Source organism: Aulonocara stuartgranti (assembly GCF_965226115.1).
Source record: "Aulonocara stuartgranti genome assembly, chromosome: 3".
In the NCBI taxonomy this organism is placed as follows: domain Eukaryota; kingdom Metazoa; phylum Chordata; class Actinopteri; order Cichliformes; family Cichlidae; genus Aulonocara; species Aulonocara stuartgranti.
The window spans coordinates 64,293,958-64,318,254 of NC_138941.1; the positions used below are offsets into that span (position 1 = coordinate 64,293,958).

Sequence of the window (24,297 nt, forward strand, 5' to 3'; positions counted from 1 at the left end):
ATGGTGATGATGAGCTTTGAGTAATACAGTTATAAACATTTTTGCTTACAGCAGACTCTTCTTGTCACAACTTAATCATACAAACTGTAAATGTGTGTGAGTAGGGGAGACTGGGGATAGTTGTAACTTGGGTCAGTTGTAACACTTCCAATTTCTCCAATCAGGGTAAATGTCAAATGATGTGATTCATCCTGTAAATGCCCAATTCAGTTCTTCTATCACATGTGAAAAATTATCTGCTTTACAGTTAAACTCATCAAACTTAAATTATGTTATTTGTATGTCTATGGGGATATATTCTGTGTAGGTCTTTAGTGCTAATGTTTTAGCCGTTGGCTGTAATGTTAGCTAGTTCATGGCTATAGGAGTCTGGGTCAGTTGTAACAGCAACAGTCTGGGTTAGTTGTAACAATAATGCAGATGTTACAACTTACCACAATATTACTTTAACTTATATTAAACGAGTTGGGGCAACGACATCAGCAGAGAGAGGTTCACTGGTCGCTTTTGTATATGCGGTTAATGCCATTGGCAACACAATTCCTCCACTGTTTGTGTTCCCACACATACATTATGCAGACCTCTGTGTCAGAGATGGACCAGTAGGAAGTACTGGTAGTGGAAATAAATCAGGATGGGTGCAAGAAACAGATTTCCTCATCTTTCTGAAGCACTTTGCAAACCACACCAAGGTAAGCCATAAAAGAAGTAATTCTTCTCATGGACATCGCAGTGGAATTGTGATGCTGGTGCACAACTACATTTATTCAGCTTCATTTTTATGTTCAAAAGTTGGTGCAAGAGTTGTAGCTTACAATGCCCACTGAGCCAGGAGGACTACCCAAAATTAATGAAATATTCAGTTGTTGAAAATTCCATAATTTGTCTATTTTGGGGGGTGAAGAAAAGCTAGATTTCAGCATTCTGTCTCACACACACACACACACACACACAGAGCTACATAAATGGCTCTAAGTGCATTCATGTGTTGAGTAAACCAAGATTACATGTTAAGATTTTGTCAGTAAGCTTATTTCATTGTGTTACATTTCACCCCAGGATATGTTACAACTAACTCAGACTATGGGGTTAATAGTAACATTTCGCTCTTTGTGTTACCATGCAATGAGTAATTGTGCTGCAAAGAAAATAGCTGTTTAATTTAACAATTTAATAGCAGAGACATGTAAATACTTTGCATTACATTTTGAATCCACTACCTTAAAAGAGCTCCAAGCTACAGACAGAAATGTCAAAAATGTTACAACTGGTCTCCCCTACATCCAAAAACTAATATTCACTTTCTGGAATTACTTGCTGCCAGGGAAAGAGTGTCCTCTCTGTTAGCAGCCCAAACTAAAGCCGCTCTAACATCTAACAGCGGGTAAGAAATAAATCGGTAAGATTTTAAAATCAAACTCACCTGCACAGGTAAACCCAACGAGGGAGACAGACAGTAAAGTCCAGCAGAGCCACGGAGATGCTACAGAAAACATGTTTCATGAGCTTCTGTCTAAACCGTGTTGAGCGGAGTTATTTTTAACGACGTGCTGCCTTTGAGTGCAATTTGAAAATTCACCTCCGCCTAAAACAATAACCCACGACATGTTTAGTAAAATGTAAATCAGCCTATATTAATAGGCTGATTTTACAGGATAAGATTGTGGTTCAAGCACTGTCTCTGCTTTTTTCCCCATAACCACAGTTAGGTTAGGTTTAGGGTGTTTCGTGCTGTAACGGCCTGGTAATAATAGGAAATACATAAAAATATTCTTGAGGCAATGCTCATGTTGTTTATCACTTTAGTTTTATAAAACATGAAAATATCTCAAAGGTTCCTGGCGACATGTCAAATAACATAAACATAAGCATCTTTTAGAATATCGATTTCTGATTTTATGGTTGCAGACTCAAAGACACCATTCCACTTAGGAATGTCCTGTTTATTCTATTCTATTCTATTCTATTCCATTTAGGAATTTGAAACCACAAGCGAGACGTCAGCGATCACAACAAGACAAGATGTAGTGATCTGACACAGAACGTCTGTATCGAGGCGTTACCTTTCCGGGAAAGGTAACTCATGTGCAAACAGCTTGAATATTTTTTATGACTCAAACAAAGCTTGTATAGGTGACGTTCCGGTTAAACGAGCACACGTGTGACAGCAGGACATTTAGTATGAGTGAATCTCAAACCTGTGAAACACGTGATGTCCCACCAAGCTATTCCCACAAAGTTGGGAGCATGAAATGTCCAGAATGTCTCAGTATGCTGAAGCATTAAGAGTTCCTTTCACTTGCACAGTTCACTCTTGAAAAAACAACCTCACACACAAAGCAGTCAGACAAAAAAGTTGACTCTGTGACGATGCAGCAGCTGTTTTGTATCCAGTATGGAGGAAACGTCACACGGACAGAAATAAACTTCACAAAATATCTTCTGTAAATACTTTTCACATGTTGTGCACTCCTGGTGTTCCCCACAGTCTCCCACTCAACTTCCAACCTGGTCAAACCTGTTTTACTTCCAACATTAGTCAGGACCAGGCAGGGTGAGGCCTAAAAATAAGATTTTCATGTTGTCATACACTGAATGTCCGTCCATCCATCCATCCATTCGCTTCCGCTTCTCCTTTTCAGGGTCGCGGGGGGCGCTGGAGCCTATCCCAGCTGTCATAGGGCAAGAGGCAGGGTACAGCCTGGACAGGTCGCCAGTCTGTCGCAGGGCCAACACACAGGGACAGACAACCATTCACACTCATTCGCACATTCACACCTAGTGACAATTTGCATTATCCAATTAACCTATCCCCACAAGCTGCATGTCTTTGGACGGTGGGAGGAAGTCGGAGTACCCGGAGGGAACCCACGCAAACACGGGGAGAACATGCAAACTCCACACAGAAAGACCCCGGCCTGATGGTGGAATTGAACTCAGAACCTTCTTGCTGTGCGGCAACAGTGCTAACCACCGTGCTGCCTTACACTGAATGTGTAAACTTATTTTTATGACTGCTGTGTAATAAAGTGAAAACTTTTCAGCTCTGATTTCAAAACCCAAAGGATTTCAGTTATGCTTTCTAGATATGAACTTTCTAAAGCTGACTAACAGTTGATGTTCTTCTTTGTAAACAGTCTTACACAGAGGGTAAAAAAATATACCACTTACAGTTTCCACTTTAACAAACACAGGAGTGTGAAAAATGTAAAGTTCCTCCTTCAGTGTAAATATTTGATGATCTGAGGAGAAATTTATCCTGACATTTAAAAGAACAAAGTCAGCAAATCAACACAAGCATCAAACTACAGTTAACATGCAGTCACATCTGTAAACATCAAACACACATGAAAATGTTTAATTTTACAGCTCCCAAAGAATTTAATCACAAAACATCTGGAAGACAATCATTTTAATCCCAACAGCAAAATAAATATTTACCCTTTATTAACAACAGTTATTAAAAAGCTATATCCTGAAAAAGGCTACAATCGTAGAAATGTTCACACTCTTTCCAAAAGTCTCAGTAACTAAAACATGATGATTTGTGTTGATACTAGTGTAGAGGAACAGAGAGTGCAGGTGAACAGTGAGTCCTAATGTAGATGAACTCTGAAACACCTCAGTGGTCCTAAGTTGTCAGTGACGTTCAGCTGAAATACCTCCAAACAACCAAATATCCTCGATACGATCAGATGACTGTCTGTGAAGCAAAGACCTGATCTGGATCTAATGCTGTGGTCATGTTGACTTACAATGAAAATGTCTGTGAAGCTTCTCAGTCATCCAGGTCATCGTAGTCAAGGAGCTTGGAAAGATCTGGGACTCTCCACCATTTGACCTTAGAACTGAAGAAGCTTCTCGGATGAGAGGTGAAACGTCTTCAAGCAACTTATTAAAGAAGTCCAGACGCTTTTCTTTGCAAGCTCCTTTGACTACCATGAAAATCTAACAGTGCCTCTGTAGAGTTTCACAATGAGGCGAGAACACTTTGCTTTAGTTTTATGTTCAGGATGAACTAAGGTGCTGCACCAAGAACCAAGATGAAGGATAAAGATCAGCTGAAGGTCCAGATACATCTCCCAGGTCCTGTTTCAGGAGTTTGCTGAATTTCTTCCCATTTCTTAAGGACATGACTTTCACATGCTGCCTCATCTGTGGGTGGGTTTTTTTTGTTTGTTTTTTTTTGTTTAAACTTGTCCTGTGGCCAGCTTTGCTCGGGTGGTGCAGGCAGCAGTGCTTTGATTCCTGGCTTCTATAGTTTTAAAGGACAACATACCAAACCCTGAGTGTGAGAATGTCAGGTAAAAAAAACAAGTAGAAATGTGAGAATAAGAAGAGAATAGATTCATTCATTGTCACTATACAGTTGCTGTACAATGAGATACAGAGCATCTCCGACCCAGTGCAAACATATGTGTGTGTGTGTGTGTGTGTGGGGGGGTTCTTTTAAGATATAAACAGTATTAACAGGAACAAATATATAAAATGTACAAATATACAATCTGGTGTAACAACAGTAGATAAATAGTGTTTTGTATATACAGTTCGGGTTATTGCACATAGAATTTGGGATTGCACAGTGGTGTAACTGTTATTGGTGCATGTGTGAGTTCAGGGTGGTTATGGCTTTAGGGAAGAAACTGTTTGAGTCTGTGGGTTTTTGTACTGATGCACCTGTAGCATCCCTGAGGAAGCAGGCTGAACATGTTGGGAAAACCCGAATGCTTTTGTCCACAGTCACATTTGCAATACAGAACTTGATATAGTCCAGTGCTGTGAAAGGTTTTAGCTCCTGGTGTTCAAATATGTCCCAGTCTGTCTGTGTGAAGCAGTCCTGTAGCTTTCAGGCCAGGCTGTAACAGTCTTTGTGGTGGGCCTGGCACTGCGTCTGAGGGGGGAGTAGGCTGGGGAGAGCAGGAGGGAGAGGTGGTCCGACTGGTCGTAGTGGGAGAGGGGTATGGCTCCATGTTGGAGTAAACATGATGTAGAGTGATCTCTCCCCTGGTGGGACATTTCACATGCTGATGGATCTTTGGGAGTAGTCTTCATGCTGGCCTTATTAAAATCACCTGCAGTTACGTGAACACCGTCCCGCTGCTGTTGATGGTGTTCAGTAGCATAGAGAGCTCCGTGTTTACCGATAGAAACCGATAGTGCAAAAAGAAATGAGAAGGATGTACAAACTAAGCAACTAAAGAAAAGAGTACTGAGACGGAGAGCTGCAAGCTGCTGCAACAGTGTGCGCCGCCATCTTGAGTGGTGTAGTAACAAAGTGCTTTGAGGGCACAAACAGTAAAAAGGCTCCATAAGTACCATGTAAGACTTGATGTTGTACCAGGCTGCTGTTTTCATCCTGCTGACACTCTGATTTCAGAACAGATGTCAGCTGGTTCATCAGAAGGAAGATGATTGGATGAATTTCTGTTTGGCAATTTTGAAGCGATCACGAGAGCAACAAGGAGGACAAGAAGTAACAACCCAGAAGCTACCAGCCCATAATGTCTGTTGACTTTATCCTGCTTCCCTTCATCTTCCTCCTTCCCTCCATCCTCTTTCCTTCCATCCTGTTTGTCTCCTCCTGTCTGACCTGCAGGTGAGAAACAGGTGTGAGGTGTCAGCTGTCAGGTAGGTGATGAGTGAAGAACAGAACAGAATCCATTTCCTCTTCAAACTGCTGTCAGACATTATCTACTGCACTCTGATCACATCACTCAGACCAGCTGCTTTCTACAAAGTCTCATCAACAACATCTTTAGAAACAAACATCAACAACCAGGAAGCAGCTTCACCTCTGATCACACACACACTCAACTCTACTCACTCACCTGGAGGATCAACAACACTCAGGCTGATGTTGCAGATGGGTTCACATGAGGTTGCTCCTGCCACAATGATGCAACACATGTATGTTCCACTATCAGCAGTCGTGACATCCTTCAGAATCACAGACACGTCTCCATCCTTCATCAGTGTCTCCTGCAGGTCCACACGGTTCTTAAACGAGTGATGCTGGTGATCTGGAACAATGTGCCCATCCCGGTACAAAAAGACATATTCATCTCCCAGGTCAGCTCGGCTCCACTCTGCAAGATCATTGTTGGTGCTTGCAGCTCGACACGTCAGAGTGACGTTTTGTCCAGACTCAGCTGTGATGTTTTTCTGGTCTGAAAGAGGAAACAAAACAAAGCAGAGAGGTTAAAGGTCAAAGTATCAGAGAACTATGAACCTATCACACCTGGTAGAATCTGTCACAATACAGCAGAGTAAAAACAGGCTGTAAACAAACTCCTAAAAGTCTGCTTTAACATCAAAGTGTGAAACACAAAGTGTAAACAAAACAGCTTCATGTTAGATTTTTCATGTATTTCACAAAAAAGTCATCAGCTTTTTGCAAACACACTTTTGAAGAGTTATTTACAGTTTTTTTATTCTGTCTGAAATTCAAATAGATCCTCTGTAATAAATATGTTCTTATGTTCAACAATGTGCATCAATAAAATTATGTTAGCTGAATTTTTTTCCCTTCCATCCATTTAACCATTCATTTTTTTCTGCTTATCCCATCCAGCTGTTCTCTATTCGTGGATTTGCTTAATCCACGTGGGTAAAGACACATATTTACCCACGTTCTGTTTATATATTCTGTTGTTTTAATGCCGTTTGACCGGATATTACATAATTAGAGAATTAAAGTTTTATCGGTGTTTTTACAGTTGAGCTGAAGTTAAAACTGGATAAATGCATTCAGTTCAACAGCTCTGTGCAAATGTTCAGACAAATCTCACATATTTTACTGTTAACATGCTATAAATATACTGATGTTACCACATACACAACTGTATGTAAATATTGTAAACAAATACATTTATACATGAATAACTACCCCACAAAAACTGACGGTTAAACACGACACCAGATCGCGCGTCGGTGTATCACGTGACTTAGAACGCATCCTGATCCCTCCGCAGAGAAGCTCTCCGCTCTCGTCGTTTGACGCGAGCTTCAGCACATTATCGGTATAAAGACGGTAATATAACTCAGAAAGTCCATCTGTGGTGGCCGGACGACGTTGAAGGAGCACCTGGAGATAAACTCGGCTTAATTCTGGATTTGGACCTTTTTGTTTTGTCGCGGTTGTTTCTGGACGTCGATGAGCGCGGTGGGAAGTTTCCTCCGTCTCCGGATTATTCGACGATAAAATGTTTGTTTTCGTCTTTAATCGGTCACAAAGCAGCTGTGTGTGTTTGTCAAAGCAGCTGTTTGGAGTGAACATGGAGCGGAGACAGAGAGGAATAAGGAGCTTGTGTTTGAGGCCTGGATACGACTACAGGAAATCTGCAAATACCAAATATGGTGACTTCGCTCTCTGTGGTGGACTACACGACCTAGACCTAACCAGGATCACATTAACCGTATTAAATCCACCACAGTGATTTCTTTTAGACAGTCTATAACACTCTGGAGGAAATCTTTAAACCACCGAGCTCATCGTGGATTGTCAGCCGGACCAGCAACGACGAAGGCGGCGGAGAGAGCTGAAGCAGGAGCGGACATGTCGATCTGCTGTGCGGCCAGGCTAAATCTCCACACCGGGAATTACCAATCCTTTCACGTGGATGGGTAATTCTTGTATCCAATCCACGTGAAAGGATTGGATTTCTGATCGCTGATCGGACAACTTCATCCAGAAATGCAGTGTGAACGTGGAAAACACAGTGACTCGGGTAAGACGTCACGGAGGGGTATGAGTGGAGGGGTCAGTCTGCATGATGATGTTAAAAGCCCCGCAGGCTGAAGCAGGCCTTTCTGTCCTTTCTGTCTTCCTTCTAGTCAAATACTCTGCTACATGTGACACCGCACTCATGTCAGGTTTTTAAACTCTGTTTTGTTGTAAATGTTTACAATAACCGCAAAGACAGTTTACTTAAATACATCCGCACAATAATACAGTTACACTGACTGGTGATAAATCCACAAGGCTGCTAACTTTTTTTAACCTCCTAGGACCTGGCGTCCACATATGTGGACATCACATTTTGGGTTATTTAGACCAAAATACTCAATTTTGCTCTACATGGGCCTGATATCCACTTACAGCACTGTTCCCTCTAAGTGTGCTCACGTGCAAGCAGTGCGCGTGCAATCGCGCACAGCTTACGAGGACATTGTATTGCTACTGTTCTATCAAAATTTTAAACGAATATCCTCATACGTGGCTTTCATTTTTCTTAACAGTAAAAATAAATAAATAAATCTGGTAATTCTTTGTTTTTACATTCATCGGGTCCCAATATGCCCAAATATCAAAGAGAAATTAAAAATGCATGTCGTGGAAGAGTTCGGGTCTTAGGAGGTTAAAGGTTACTGCAATTAAACAGTTAATTCTTACCTGCAGACGTAAATGAGAGGAGAAAGGCAAACATGACCCCACAGATTAAGACAGATGTTCCGGCTTCCATAGTGTGCGCTGCTCTCTGGATCAAAAGATTTGAGTCTGTCCGAAGATGCTGCTACTTATCGGGCCAGCCCCGTCTGCTGCCATTTACGATTTTCATAGATGTAACCTAGCTCCGCCGCTTTCAGTCAGAGTAAGACCGTTCCACCCATATGTGCATGCTTCCGGTTTTGAGTATCGCAGTCCAGAGCACTTGATGCTTGTGGCGAATTTTAGTGAATGAATCACTGTTTATGTGATGTTACAGCTGTCTGTGTCACTGTGAGCTATGAATGAATTTATGTTTATAGTCGGTAAACTTTCACAGTATTTTACTGAGCTAACTAAAGACCAGTGGACTACAGTAAAACATGTATTGAGATATTTGAAAGGGACAAGAAAGAACTGTGTTACAGGAAATGTGACAACAAAGAACTGAGGTTGTGGGCATACAGCCATGCTGATTGGGCAGCTGATGTAACAGACAGACGGAGTACAACTGGTTATTGCATAAGCTTGTCTGTAGATGGACCTTTAATTTCATGGACCAACGGGCAACCTACTGCTGCATTATCTACCTGTGAAGCTGAGTACATGGCTTTAGCTGCAACCCTACAAGAGTGTTTGTACCTAATGCAACTGTCACAAGGTATCGATGGGCAAAACTATGCACTGCCAAAGTTTTATGAAGATAATCAGGGTGCAATTGTGTTGGTGAAGAATCCTGTGACAAGACAGAGATGTTGACATAAAGTACCACTTTGTGAGGTCAACTGTGAGTGCAGAAAAAATAACTCTGGATTATTGTTCAACAGAAGAGATGGTTGCAGATGTAATGACAAAACCTGCAACAAAAGTTAAGTTGTTCAGGTTGGAGAAGTTTATGTTTGGGCATTAACGTGGTATACGAACATGTATACAGTACCAGGTAAAGAAACCCTATATGTGGGGGTTTTTTTTGTTTGTTTGTTTTTTAACTTAAGAGCTAGGGCTGAACGATATATCGCATTTGCGATAATATCGCGACATGATCAAGTGCAATTTTCTAACCGCAAAGGCTGCGATTATACTCTGGACATGTCCAAATTCATGGGCTGCATCCTCCTGAGGCCGCATTTGTAGACCGATTACGTCACAGCGACGCGCCGAAGGCTGTCCAAATTACTACCATATCCCAGAATTCATAGCGCGGCCCAGCCAAACTCCAGTTTCCAGCAATGGCGGCCGCTACTAAGTTTTAAAATTACTCATACTAATCTTTCTGGGTCACAAAATAAACTTTTAACATATTTTCAGGCGAGAAAGTAGTTGTGTAAACATCAAATATCTGCTCGGTTTATCAAGATATCCCATATTTGCAAAAGTGCTTCGACGTTTTCAGAGGCGTCTGCTACCCACCAGCTCGACAGCTAGCCGGGAGCTCGAGGGTTACTGATGCGGCCGAGAACGGCACAACTCCCGGCACATCATTTTCAGATCACCGCGGAGTTTCGCTGCTCGGGTTAAACGTAATATATAAGTCACTTAGACAACCTAAAAATGTTATTGTTGGGCTTTTTTCAGTGTTTTGTTTGTTCGTGAGTAAATCGGTTTGGCTGAGATTAAAGTTATTAGATTAGATAAAATAAAACTTTATTAATCCCCCGGGTGGGTTCCTCCTTGGTTTTCACACAGCTGACTAAACGTCAAACAGAAAACTTATTAAACAGAAGTATGAGACAGTCGAGAATTTACACCAGTGTCTGGTTATATTTTAGATAGCAAGAAGCAGACGGCCGAGTTTATTAAACTCCACCGAGACAGCGGTGACGCTAATCAGAACTAGACCGTCCAATTTCACGCCTTTAAACTTTAAAGGCGTGTTTGTGTGTGTGTTTATACAATTGCTATTATGTTTGCACTTTATGTGTAATGTTACTGACTGCAGAGATCAGTAAGATGTGTGTATTTTTTATTTATTAGTTTTATTTATTTAATATAATTTTTTAATTGAATGACTGTCTAGTAGTTCACAGATGTCGAAAAACTGAGTGTGGTAAAGCCACTGATTTTGTTTATGTATATTTCTGCAATCTGCACATTGTACTGACTTTCATTTTAATGTTTACACCAGGGTTCCTTGTCAGCACTTTATGCTCAGATGTTTGTAAGCTAAAAATAAACTATTGTGTATGTTCAAATATACTGTTGTGATTGAAGAAGTTAAATAAAAATGTCAGTCATCAATTCATGCATCACCTCATGTCATCATAACAGAGGTCTGTCTTCCAGGAAAGAACAGTTTAAAATTAATGTAATATAGTATTGGCCATACTATATGATGTATTGCTTGTCTTTGTTTAATAATACAGAAGACAAAGACCTTAAAAAATAATCGCATATCGCATCGCAATCGCAATATTGGGGCAAAAAATCGCAATTAGATTATTTTCCATAATCGTTCAGCCCTATTAAGAGCATCATAATATCAGAGCAAGTGGGGGTGTTGACATGAAGAAAGAAAATGCTTTCAATTATGGAAACAGCCAAAGGGTTTATTTATGTTTGATGTGTGATTTACACCTGTGTGGCTGTTAATAAAGTTGGCGCTCTCTAGGGGGTGTGAGCGTTCATCCAAAATGGCCGAAGGCTGATGCGTGTTTATTCCTTCCCAAGTATCGTCGGTGAAGTTTGCCATGAATGTCAGATTTTCCTGCGCATTTTCATTTCCCTGCTAACAAAAACACAGACCTGCTCAGCAGCAAAAACAAAGATGCTCCCATATCAGAAATATATGTCCTTTCCTTTTTCCCCCTTTTGAATAAGTACACAGCAAATTCTGGTCTTTGGAATAATAATGATAATCTCTGGGAGTTCAGATTAATTACATTTGAGTGTACATGCGTGACCATCGAATGAACTCTAGTGTAGAGTTAGAGTAACTCTTTATAGGAGTTAAAACTAAACTCTCATGGAGTCAAATTTCTACTACCATAAAGAGTCAAATGTAACTCATAGCTAGAGTTCATTTTGATATTAACTCTTTTATAGTGTTACTCATCAAATGAAAAAAGGTTTTAGGTGAAAATTACTACAAAAACACCATACTGATTATTATGAATGTATGAATTTTATTTATCAAAAATATCATATTCAAAATTCAATGCTGCATGGACTAACATACATTCTGTGTAACAGCACTGTAATAGTGTAACATTCAACATTAAAACAGCAACAATTATGGCAGCTAAACAGTTGAGACATTGTGTGGTCAGATAGGCCTAACATTGGGGAAAAGAAAAAGAAAACTCCATTAAAAGGTCTCCATTAAGCCAACAAATTAAATAATGCAACTCTCTGACACAACATACAATTATGAATCACACCCATATGACATTTGGGCATCAAAACATTTGAAATGTCTTAATTTCTCCCTTTCTAGAACCAGTATCTTCTTAGAAATCTTAATTTACCTAAAAAGCATGAAAATGATCATGGAAACACGTTTCATGCTCAACCATAACAAAAACAGCTTTACCATCATGCAAAATGATCAAAGTTATCTTGCTGAAAACCGTCATGTTTTCATAAGTGCCTGTGTAAACAAAAAGCCCAACACGATATTCAACTCCACTACACTTTACCCAGTTTGTGAGTTTGACAGTGTTCTGTAAATCAACGTGAAGATATGGAGATGTCATTTCTGAGTATTCTTGTTTCAAGTGAATGCATTTTAACTGGACCAGACTCAACTGCTTTTAAACTCATACATTCCCAATGATAAGCTAATGCAAACTGATGTTTCCTTGCAAGTGATACAGTCAAATTCTTAAAGTTCTTAACACAGTCTTTGAAAAATTCGTGTTTGGCTTCAAAGCTCATGGTCCAGATATGAATGAGAGGACCAATCTTTCGAATGCACCTTGGATACCACTATAAAATTATGTTTTGGAATTAAATTGTTTGATGGGTATAGTTCCTTAAAGAGTCTATGGTGTTCAATAATCAGGTGCTTTAAATACAGTCATTCCTTCAGTGATAGAGTATGAGAAACTATGTTTAGAATGCCAGTGCAAATCATCCCATGGTACCAGGTCACCAAATATCAAAGGTATGTTTGTGATCTGCTGTGTGTGTTGTGCTGTTTATAGATGTGACTGCATGTTAACTGTAGTTTGATGTATTTGCTGATTTGTTGACTTTGTTCTTTTAAATGTCAGGACAGTTTTCTCCTCAGCTCATGTAACTTTCACATTTTTCATACTCCATACTACATCTAATACTACAACTACAATTTTCCACCTTCTAACATCAACTTTCAGAACAAATTGTTCACTTACTCTCTAATATATCTGGCCCACTGAAGGTGCCATATAGAAGGGATAATCAGTGTTATTCTCTTCACCTGTCATGGTCATAATGTTGTGACTCATCTGTGTGTAAAATTCCAACTTGTCTGATCTGTGAGGTATCCTGCTGGACCTGCTGGCCTAATAACATTGTGTACTGTTTGTGATATACAGAGAGAAACAAGTTGATCATCTGCACAGTTAATCTTTTAGAGCATTAGAACAAAATGCCATCTTTAACTCATAGTTAAGTACTTACTTACTAAGTAAGTACTTAGTAAGTAAGTTAGTACATTACATTAAGAATGTAATGTACTAAGTAAGTAAGTACTTACTTACTAAGTAAGTACTTACTTACTAAGTAAGTACTTACTTACTAAGTAAGTACTTACTTACTAAGTAAGTACTTAGTAAGTAAGTTAGTACATTACATTAAGAATGTAATGTACTAAGTAAGTAAGTACTTACTTACTTACTTAGTAAGTAAGTAAGTACTTACTTAGTAAGTAAGTACTTACTTACTAAGTAAGTACTTACTTACTAAGTAAGTACTTACTAAGTAAGTACTCCCACGTGTGGGACTAATTAAGGTTATCTTATCTTATCTTACTTACTTACTTAGTAAGTAAGTACTTACTTACTAAGTAAGTACTTACTTACTAAGTAAGTACTTACTTAGTAAGTAAGTACTTACTTACTTACTAAGTACTTACTTACTAAGTAAGTAAGTAAGATAAGATAAGATAACCTTAATTAGTCCCACACGTGGGAAATTTGTTTTGTCACAGCAGGAAGTGGACAGTGCAAAAGTTATGAGGCAAAAATTAGGATACAATAAGAATAAATACAGTACAGTACTTAGTAAGTAAGTACTTAGTAAGTAAGTAAGTAAGTACTTAGTAAGTAAGTACTTACTTAGTAAGTAAGTAAGTAAGTCAGTCAGTCAGTCAGTCAGTCAATCAATCTCTGGCTGACTATCTCTGGCTGACTTACGACTTAGAACTCCACATTTCTCCCTCACAGATTTGTCAGCTAACGCTCGTGTATGCTTACTTCATCTTTCCCCTGACTCAGATGTGTTATTGTGATTCTTGAACTATACTAATCTAGGCTCTAATGCCTCATTCTTAATCTCACGTCTCATGCCACTTCTGCTTGCAGTCCTCATGATGACACGAAGAAATATCTTTAAAAATTATTATTCAAAAAATTATTTAGTATTAAGGCAATGTGAGCAGTGTTACAGGCATAGCCCTTTAAGAATGTAGCCTCACGGGTGGTGTAGTCTGTTCTGCAGGAAGAACATTCAGGACTAATCATCAAATATTCACACAGTAAAGGAGGAAAATTACGTTTTTCATACTCCGTCTGACTTGTACTGTGGGGATGATTCCCTTTCTGTTACGTCTCCCCAACCACAGTCTGAATGAGGAAGCTGCTTTTTGCACAGAACAAATAAGAGGTCACACAGCTCCAAAAGTCCTTTCCTTCCCACTGTCAACAAAGCATTTGCTCTTAGGGGGTCATGTTTTTTCATTATCGTGGTTCATTGTAATAAAAAATTGCAGGTTAAAGGCAAAAACATAACTCAAATGTGTTTGTGGAAAAGCACAAATCCACTCAGATGTCTCACAGTAACAAACATGTCTGGTCTCATATGATACACAGCATCATGTGCTTAGATGCAACCTGGAACCTGTTTTAATGTTCTTTAAATCTCTTGTTAACTTTATGAAAGATCTCATGTCACACAAACAATGGATCGGATTAGTTTCATCTTTAAGCTGTTAAGTGAGTGATGTATTTCTAAAGCAAACACACTAATCCGCATAGTTCACTGAACCTTTCTGCCGTCAGATGATCATATCACTAACAGATGATCATATCACTAACAGTGATATCAGCTGAGGGCCTCTCGTCCTCTGCATAGCTGAAAGTTATTTTTAATGAAGATTACTTTCAGCCTGAGTCACTGTGGGATTACTGAACCACAATGGAGACAAAATGGAAAGTAGAAAATCATAAATGCAACAATGATAACAGTAATAATAAAGCTAATTAACAACAGCAGAATCTCTTTAATATGTCAAGAAGGCAGGTGTGGCTTTCTGTTTACACTGATCTTTATTTTACTTATAAACATATTTACAAAGATTTTACTGCATAAGCTTTACTTTGGTATAAAAACTACATCAATGTGTTATTGACTAGTATTCACTGAAAAATGCAAAATATTTGAAAACGTTTATTTATAAGTCTTTCAAATCTGTTGATCGGTTGTTTGCTCTGTGTCTGTCTCGAGAATGACTTTAGGAATTCTGTCATTTCTTACTACAGCAGAGCTACTATATTATTAATGCTTAGGCTATTTGAAGCCCGGAAAGAAAGCCAGCAAAAATGCAGACTGTAATTTAACAGACTTATTACTAACACAGCTCCGGGATGTGGTGGATAATAATCGAGTAGATGATTATTAGATTATTGTCCCAGTTGTTACTCTTTTACCTCTGGCCTTGGTGATGTTTAACAGTCTGAGAGCAAGTAAATAAGAAACAGAAGTCAAACATGTTAGTCTGCATGCAAATTCAATATACGATAAACAAGTACACTGTAGGTGTCCTGTTTTAGGATCATGTATTGATGATTACTCTACATTATTCTACATTCTGCGCATTGGTGGAAACACAAACACAGACTTTTGAGAAAGGAAGAGAGGGAGGGAGTCTGGTTCTCCTGACTCACTCCTGGTTGGTTCACTTGAACCAATCAGAATTCCTCATGAGTAAAGCATCAAAATAAAAGCCTAAACACAACAACACAACCACTGTGGGCTTTCTGTGTAATCACTCCCGCCCCCTCCCCTCATATCAGAAATATTTATTTCTGTAGTTTAATTTTCTGATAGCTGTTTCTGACCTGTTTCTACTGAGTCACTCAGTGAACTGGAATAGATAAACTCTTTACATTTTATATGTCCAGGGAGGGAGTTTTCAAATGACTTATACAGCAGTACAGAAAAACACCACCATGGGCATAATGCACGTATATATTATACAAAAGTGTCCAAAAAAGAAGAAACATAAGAATTTGATTAGGTAAAATAATGAATTGTAATTCACAGTTTAGTCAGTTAATGAAGCAGCTCAGCTCTACTTCTAAATTGTCTACAAACAGCCTCCAAAGACCTGATAAAGTAGTGTAGCAGAACTTTTGGTTATATGAAATGGAATAAAAAAAGAGAAAACATCATTTTTCTCTTAAATGTCATACAAATGATGCATAAAGTGTAAAGGCAGTTTATGAATACAGCATAATGACAAAGTTTCTTAACTTTAGCTTCCTTTAGATCTTTTTACAGCAGTCAGTGACAAATCCCAGAGTGCTAGTCAGTCACTCACTCACTCAATCACTCTGCTACAGAAGTGAACAGTTGTACTTTGACCTTTAACCTCTCTGCTCTGTGTTGTTTTCACTTTCAGACCAGAAAAAAATCACAGCTAAATGTGGACAAAAGAGCGTCTCTCTGCCATGTCGAGCGCCAAGCAACAACACCATAGCTGTAAAATGGAGCAGAACTGATCCGGAGTCTGAATATGTGCTTTTGTACCTGGATGAGCAGTCAGATCCAGAACCGGGTGGGTCTGCAGGACAGGTGAAGGATGGAGACGTGTCACTGATTCTGAAGGATGTGAAGATTGCTGATAATGGAACACATGAGTGTGTCTTCAAGACGGGAGCAAACTGCAGGAAGAGAGCTCATCTCAGTGGAGACCTGACAGCTGACACCTCACACCTGTTTCTCACCTGCAGGTCAGACAGGAGGACACTCAGAGGATGGATCTGTTGGACTGATTGTTGGTCTTTCACTTTCTGCTGCGCTTCTTCTTGTCGCTGTTGTTGTTTTGGTTTGGTTTTTTTACCTTCAGAAAATTTAGACGACAACAGGATTCATGCCGGCCTCCTGTTAAACTGTGACCTGTTTGAACAATCTCTCAGTTTTCCAGCTGATCTGAGTGATCTGCTGCTGATCCAACGTCTCAGAGGTCACACGGAGCATTCAGGGCAGAGACGGACAAAGATATCCTGGATTTGTTGTTCAGCATCTTTGTAAAGACTTCAACATGTTCTTTGGGATACATTTAAGAACTTTAAACACTGATTGATTTGTCCAAAAATATTACTCAGTGAGTTTCTTAAACTTTTTTAAGTTCTTTTTTTTTTTTGGTACAAAACATGAACTATCAGCCCCTCAAACATTTTCAGGTTTTTTTGTATCTGAAAAAATGGTCCAAAGTGAACTTGTGACCTCCAAGAACATCACCTGAAAGTCTTCATATCTTTTACAAAAGGAGTTATTTGGAAGTTAAGAAGTTTTGAATATCATTCTATTAGAAAAAATATTAAACAAAAATTAAACCCAGTTTCTGATCATGTGTCATCATCTTTACTGTAAAAGCAAAGTGCCTCCATATGACTGTTGTTGTTTGCAGGGGGTTTTTGAATAAAGTTGAACTGAAGTGGAATAAAATGGAAAAATAGTCGAGTTAGAGACTCTACTAACAACATTTACTCAGACAGTTAAATAAAAACAAAGTGGGTTATTTTATTAAAATAGTAATCCTCAGTTGAGAAAAACAATCATAAGCTGTTATTTGTTAACTGATAATTTTGAAGACACTGGTGAACTTCAAAGTCACATGACTGAGGCTGATGTCGTCTGCTTCTCATCTGAGTGACAGCTTTGGTCTGACTTGAGCTCGGGTCTGCTCCACTCTAATGCTGTGATATCTGCAGCTGTGGGTCCCTGACACTGAAGAGTGACATCTTTAGACTCACTTTGACATCTGTGTGGTCTAAAGTGAAAGTTTCGTCTTTAGTAAGTGTGCTCAGATGAAGTCATCAGAAGAGTTTCAGAACAGATTTGGTGATGAGAACTTTGAGTCAGATCAATATTGCTGCAGTTTATTAATCAAGAATATTAAGTTCTATAATTACATAACTATGAGAAAATCAAGAGGATTTTCTGCATTTTGTGTCAGTTTTTGCAGTAACAGCAGTAGTAGGACGATCCTAACTCACCCGAGGCTGTCACTGTGAGGTTGATGAAGCACTTAATGTCACTGAACAGTCTCTCTGTGCTGTTTTTGTTCCTGAACACAATCCGACACTTGTACGTGCCGTTATCGCTGATGGTGACGTTCTTCAGAATCAAAGTGAGGTCTCCATCCTTCAACTTTTCCCTTCTCACTGTTGCAAAGTGCTTGTTCACAGGACGCCGTGATTGTTAGGATTTCCTCTGTATCAATGTAAACTATTGCAGTAGAATACAAAATGCTTTGAGGTCACTGTTCTTGTGATTTGGTGAAAATAGAACAGAAATGAAGTTCGTAGACTCCTCCGAATGCAGCCGACAAATGCGTCCTCCTTTTCCCCGAATTTGAAGGATGGGTCGGGTGTGTCCTTCGTGGCCCACCATATCCCAGAATTCATAGCGCGGCCCAGCCAAACTCCAGTTTCCAATAATGGCAGCTGCTACTAAGTTTTAAAATTACTCTTACTAATCTTTCTGGGTCACAAAATAAACTTTTAACATATTTTCAGGCGAGAATTTAGCTGTGTAAACATCAAATATCTGCTCGGTTTATCAGGATATCGCATATTTGCAAAAGTGATTCGACGTTTTCGGAGGCGTCTGCTACCCACCAGCTCGATAGCAAGGCGGGAGCTCGAGGGTCACTGAAGCCGCCGAGAATGGCACAACTCCCGGCACATCATTTTCAGATCACCGCGGACTTTCGCTACTCGGGTTAAACGTAATATATAATTCACTTAGACAACCTAAAAATGTTATTGTTGGGCTTTTTTCAGTGTTTTGTTTGTTCGTGAGTCAATCGGTTTGGCTGAGATTAAAGTTATTAGATTAGATTAGATAAAATAAAACTTTATTAATGCCCCGGGTGGGTTCCTCCTTGGTTTTCACACAGCTGAATAAACGTCAAACAGAAAACTGATTAAACAAAAGTGTGAGACGGTCGAGAATTTACGCCAGTGTCCTGTTATATTTTAGATAGAAAGGAGCAGACGGCCGAGTTTATTAAACCCCACCGAGACAGCGGTGACGCAGATCTGAAGGCTAGACCGTCCAATTTCCCCAGCCGTTTACTTCCGGCCTACCCGACCTTCTGAGGACCCGGCCCACGTAGACCGCGAAGGCCGGGTCCTCAGGAGGATGCAGCCCATGAATTTGGACACGACCTTATAGTCTTTGAATCTGACCTTTTGACCTCTAGCGGGGACTTCTGCTGTTTCACTTGTGTTGATCATCTTAAAACAGCGCTGTAGTGGTTAATGTATTTGCCTCACATGTGACAGGTTACTGATTAAACAATCATTTAAAACAACCAGTGAAATCTGGATTAATCTCCTGAATCCCAAACAGACCTGAAGCAATCAGGAAATGCAGAGTAAACACACAGACGACACTGGATAAACACACACACTGTGTTTCATGACCATTTCTGAGGCTTCAGTGAACAGCAGATGATCAGCTGAAGGTCCACATGTATCTTTCAGGTCCTGGGTCAGGACTTTGCTGATTTTTTTTCCCCTATTTCTTAAGGACATGACTTTCACATGTTCATTGCCGCTGATTTGTTAGGCCTGACACTTGGCCTGTGGGAAGCTGTGGCTCAGGAGATATTGATGGTAGTGATTGGATTCCTGGCTTCTGTAATCAGCCAGTGTCAGATACTGAAGCCCACGTTCACCCTCATGTGTCCATCTGAGTGTGAGGGTGTGACTCTTGGGTTAAAAACCACTGAGGGTTAAAAAGTAACATGTGAGAATAAGGATTGATGAGGCTTAAAGTGTTTTGAGGGTTAAAATGAAGTAGAAAAGAGCTACCTAAGTAAGACTTTAGGTTCTGTGAGGCTGCTGATTTCATCATCCTGACACTCAGCAGTTTCAGCAGCTGTCAGCTGGCTCATCAGAAGAATTCTTCTTTGGCAGTTTTTGTGTGATCGCAAGAACAACAACGAACACAAAAACAAGTAACAAAACGAAAACTACCAGCCCATAATGTCCTCTGCCAACTCAAATGTAAATGTAAATCCTCCATGAAGTCAAAACTCATAATAAACAGTCTAATGTTCATATTTGGAGGTGTCCACGAACAGTGGATCAGTCTATGAAGGACATTTTTATTCATTTATTATCAAACCTGACCACTGTTCCCCATTTTAAATATTATGACACATGGTGCCAAGTGTGAAGTTACTTGAAAGCAGAAGTTCGTTTAGCTGATTTAGGAAAAGTAAGTAGCACCAGGTTAATCAGACTGTTACCCTAAGGTTCAATCATGGCCTGTGCTGCCATCTACTGACGGCGAAGCTCCAACTCTGAGTGAGCACCAGGGAGAGTTTGTAAGACTCTCTGACGATGCAGCAGCTGTTTTGTATCCAGTATGGAGGAAACGTCACAAAATATCTTCTGTAAATACTTTTTACATGTTGTGCACTCCTGGTGTTCTCCACAGTCTCCCACTCAACTTCTTCCAACGTTAGTCAGGACCAGGCAGGGTGAGGCCTAAAAATAAGATTTTCATGTTTCATGTTCATACACTGAATGTGTAAACTTATTTTTATGACTGCTGTGTAATAAAGTGAAAACTTTTCAGCTCTGATTTCAAAACCCAAAGGATTTCAGTTGTGCTTTCTAGATATGAACTTTCTAAAGCTGACTAACAGTTGATGTTCCTCTTTTTTAAACAGTCTTACACAGAGGGTAAAAAAATATACCACTTACAGTTTCCACTTTAACAAACACAGGAGTGTGAAAAATGTAAAGTTCCTCCTTCAGTGTAAATATTTGATGATCTGAGGAGAAATTTATCCTGACATTTAAAAGAACAAAGTCAGCAAATCAACACAAGCATCAAACTACAGTTAACATGCAGTCACATCTATAAACATCAAACACACATGAAAATGTTTAATTTTACAGCTCCCAAAGATTTTAATCACAAAACATCTGAAATGTTACATCAAAACATCTGGAAGACAATCATTTTAATCCCAACAGCAAAATAAATATTTACCCTTTATTAACAACAGTTATTAAAAAGCTATATCCTGAAAAAGGCTACAATCGTAGAAATGTTCACACTCTTTCCAAAAGTCTCAGTAACTAAAACATGATGATTTGTGTTGATACTAGTGTAGAGGAACAGAGAGTGCAGGTGAACAGTGAGTCCTAATGTAGATGAACTCTGAAACACCTCAGTGGTCCTAAGTTGTCAGTGACGTTCAGCTGAAATACCTCCAAACAACCAAATATCCTCGATACGATCAGATGACTGTCTGTGAAGCAAAGACCTGATCTGGATCTAATGCTGTGGTCATGTTGACTTACAATGAAAATGTCTGTGAAGCTTCTCAGTCATCCAGGTCATCGTAGTCAAGGAGCTTGGAAAGATCTGGGACTCTCCACCATTTGACCTTAGAACTGAAGAAGCTTCTCGGATGAGAGGTGAAACGTCTTCAAGCAACTTAAAGAAGTCCAGACGCTTTTCTTTGCAAGCTCCTTTGACTACCATGAAAATCTAACAGTGCCTCTGTAGAGTTTCACAATGAGGCGAGAACACTTTGCTTTAGTTTTATGTTCAGGATGAACTAAGGTGCTGCACCAAGAACCAAGATGAAGGATAAAGATCAGCTGAAGGTCCAGATACATCTCCCAGGTCCTGTTTCAGGAGTTTGCTGAATTTCTTCCCATTTCTTAAGGACATGACTTTCACATGCTGCCTCATCTGTGGGTGGGGTTTTTTTGTTTGTTTTTTTGTTTAAACTTGTCCCGTGGCCAGCTTTGCTCGGGTGGTGCAGGCAGCAGTGCTTTGATTCCTGGCTTCTATAGTTTTAAAGGACAACATACCAAACCCTGAGTGTGAGAATGTCAGGTAAAAGAAACAAGTAGAAATGTGAGAATAAGAAGAGAATAGATTCATTCATTGTCACTATACAGTTGCTGTACAATGAGATACAGAGCATCTCCGACCCAGTGCGAACATGTGTGTGTGTGTGTGTGTGTGTGTGTGTGTGTGTGTGTGCGCGCGCGTGTGTGTGTGGGGGGGGTTCTTTTAAGATATAAACAGTATTAACAGGAACAAATATATAAAATGTACAAATATACAATCTGGTGTAACAACAGTAAATAAATAGAATTTGGGATTGCACAGTGGTGTAACTGTTACTGGTGCATGTGTGAGTTCAGGGTGGTTATGGCTTTAGGGAAGAAACTGTTTGAGTCTGTGGGTTTTTGTACTGATGCACCTGTAGCATCCCTGAGGAAGCAGGCTGAACATGTTGGGAAAACCCGAATGCTTTTGTCCACAGTCACATTTGCAATACAGAACTTGATATAGTCCAGTGCTGTGAAAGGTTTTAGCTCCTGGTGTTCAAATATGTCCCAGTCTGTCTGTGTGAAGCAGTCCTGTAGCTTTCAGGCCAGGCTGTAACAGTCTTTGTGGTGGGCCTGGCACTGCGTCTGAGGGGGGAGTAGGCTGGGGAGAGCAGGAGGGAGAGGTGGTCCGACTGGTCGTAGTGGGAGAGGGGTATGGCTCCATGTTGGAGTAAACATGATGTAGAGTGATCTCTCCCCTGGTGGGACATTTCACATGCTGATGGATCTTTGGGAGTAGTCTTCATGCTGGCCTTATTAAAATCACCTGCAGTTACGTGAACACCGTCCCGCTGCTGTTGATGGTGTTCAGTAGCATAGAGAGCTCCGTGTTTACCGATAGAAACCGATAGTACAAAAAGAAATGAGAAGGATGTACAAACTAAGCAACTAAAGAAAAGAAAAAAGTACTGAGACGGAGAGCTGCAAGCTGCTGCAACAGTGTGCGCCGCCATCTTGAGTGGTGTAGCAACAAAGTGCTTTGAGGGTCCAAACAGTAAAAAGGCTGCATAAGTACCATGTAAGACTTGATGTTGTACCAGGCTGCTGTTTTCATCCTGCTGACACTCTGATTTCAGAACAGATGTGAGCTGGTTCATCAGAAGGAAGATGATTGGATGAATTTCTGTTTGGCAATTTTGAAGCGATCACGAGAGCAACAAGGAGGACAAGAAGTAACAACCCAGAAGCTACCAGCCCATAATGACTGTTGACTTTATCCTGCTTCCCTCCATCCTCCTTCCCTCCATCCTCTGTGTGTCCTCCTGGCTGACCTGCAGGTGAGAAACAGGTGTGAGGTGTCAGCTGTCAGGTAGGTGATGAGTGAAGAACAGAACAGAATCCATTTCCTCTTCAAACTGCTGTCAGACATTATCTACTGCACTCTGATCACATCACTCAGACCAGCTGCTTTCTACAAAGTCTCATCAACAACATCTTTAGAAACAAACATCAACAACCAGGAAGCAGCTTCACCTCTGATCACACACACACTCAACTCTACTCACTCACCTGGAGGATCAACAACACTCAGGTTTATGGTGGTGATGAGGCTCATAGGTTCCCCTGATTTCTGGGCAACATGACACTTGTATGTTCCAGCATCTGCAGTTGTGACATCCTTCAGAATCAAAGACACGTCTCCATCCTTCTTATGTCTTCCCTGCAGATCCACCCGGTTCTTAAAAGATGAATCCTGATAATCTGGAATAACGTGCCCATCCTGGTACAAAAAGACATATCCCTCCTTCTGGTCAACTCTGCTCCACTTTACAGCTAAGATGTTGTTGTCGTTTGAAGCTCGACATGTCAGAGGGACATTCTTCTGACCAGACTCAGCTGTAATTATTTCCTGGACTGAAAGAGGAAACGACACAGAGTAGAGAGGTTAAAGGTTTAAATGATGAACATAAATGATGAATCAAAACTCCATCTACACTCAGAGGGGCATCAGTGAGTCATGTTAATAGTACAGAGTTGAGGGGATTTAAGGAGTGATGGCTAAAGTAAATGTAGATTTTCTATTATCAGCAGTGTCGGAAGGACGAATCAATAATAATAATAATAATAATAATAATAATAATAATAATAATAATAATAAACCTTTAGAGCAGTTTGTCCATGTTTGTCTGACACCGCTTTAAAGTGAATGAAAGCACCAGCTGCTGCCTCTACAGGTGAGGATGAGTAATGCGGTTATAAACTGTTTCTTATACAGTAAACTCTTCACAGCTTCATTATACAAACTGTTATGTAAACGTGTGTGAGTACATCTAAAAACTAACATCCACTTTCTCACATGACAGAAGACTTTTGTTGACAGGAGACCTGCGTCCTCACTGTTAGCAGCCCAAACTAAAGCAGCTCTAACTTCTAACAGCGCATCACAGCGTGTAAGAAATAAATCGCTAGGATTTTAAAATCAAACTCACCCGCACAGGTAAAGCCCACGACGGAGACAGACAGTAAAGTCCAGCAGAGCCACGGAGATGTTACAGCAAACATGTTTCATGAAGCACAGTCAGACTACACGAACGGGTTTATGTTGGAAGAGCCGGTGCACCGGTGTGTTGACAGTAC

At 40.0% G+C, this 24,297-nt stretch overlaps 2 protein-coding genes across 2 annotated transcripts in view; both read right to left on the reverse strand.

Annotated features, from left to right (window-relative positions):
- Positions 1–24,297, reverse strand: part of LOC309696007 (butyrophilin-like protein 2) — a 48,588-nt gene that overhangs the window by 11,205 nt on the left and 13,086 nt on the right. The gene's annotated exons all lie outside the window — the stretch shown is intronic.
- LOC309698733 (uncharacterized protein) lies at positions 4,803–24,245 on the reverse strand (the record flags this gene model as incomplete). The annotated part of the gene is made up of 4 exons (XM_082521389.1): positions 24,150–24,245; positions 23,230–23,574; positions 5,482–5,590; positions 4,803–5,004 (listed from the first exon to the last, which is right to left on the reverse strand). The coding sequence occupies exons 1-4, from the start codon at positions 24,220–24,222 to the stop codon at positions 4,803–4,805; spliced, it is 729 nt and encodes a 242-aa protein (XP_082377515.1). The 5' UTR covers positions 24,223–24,245.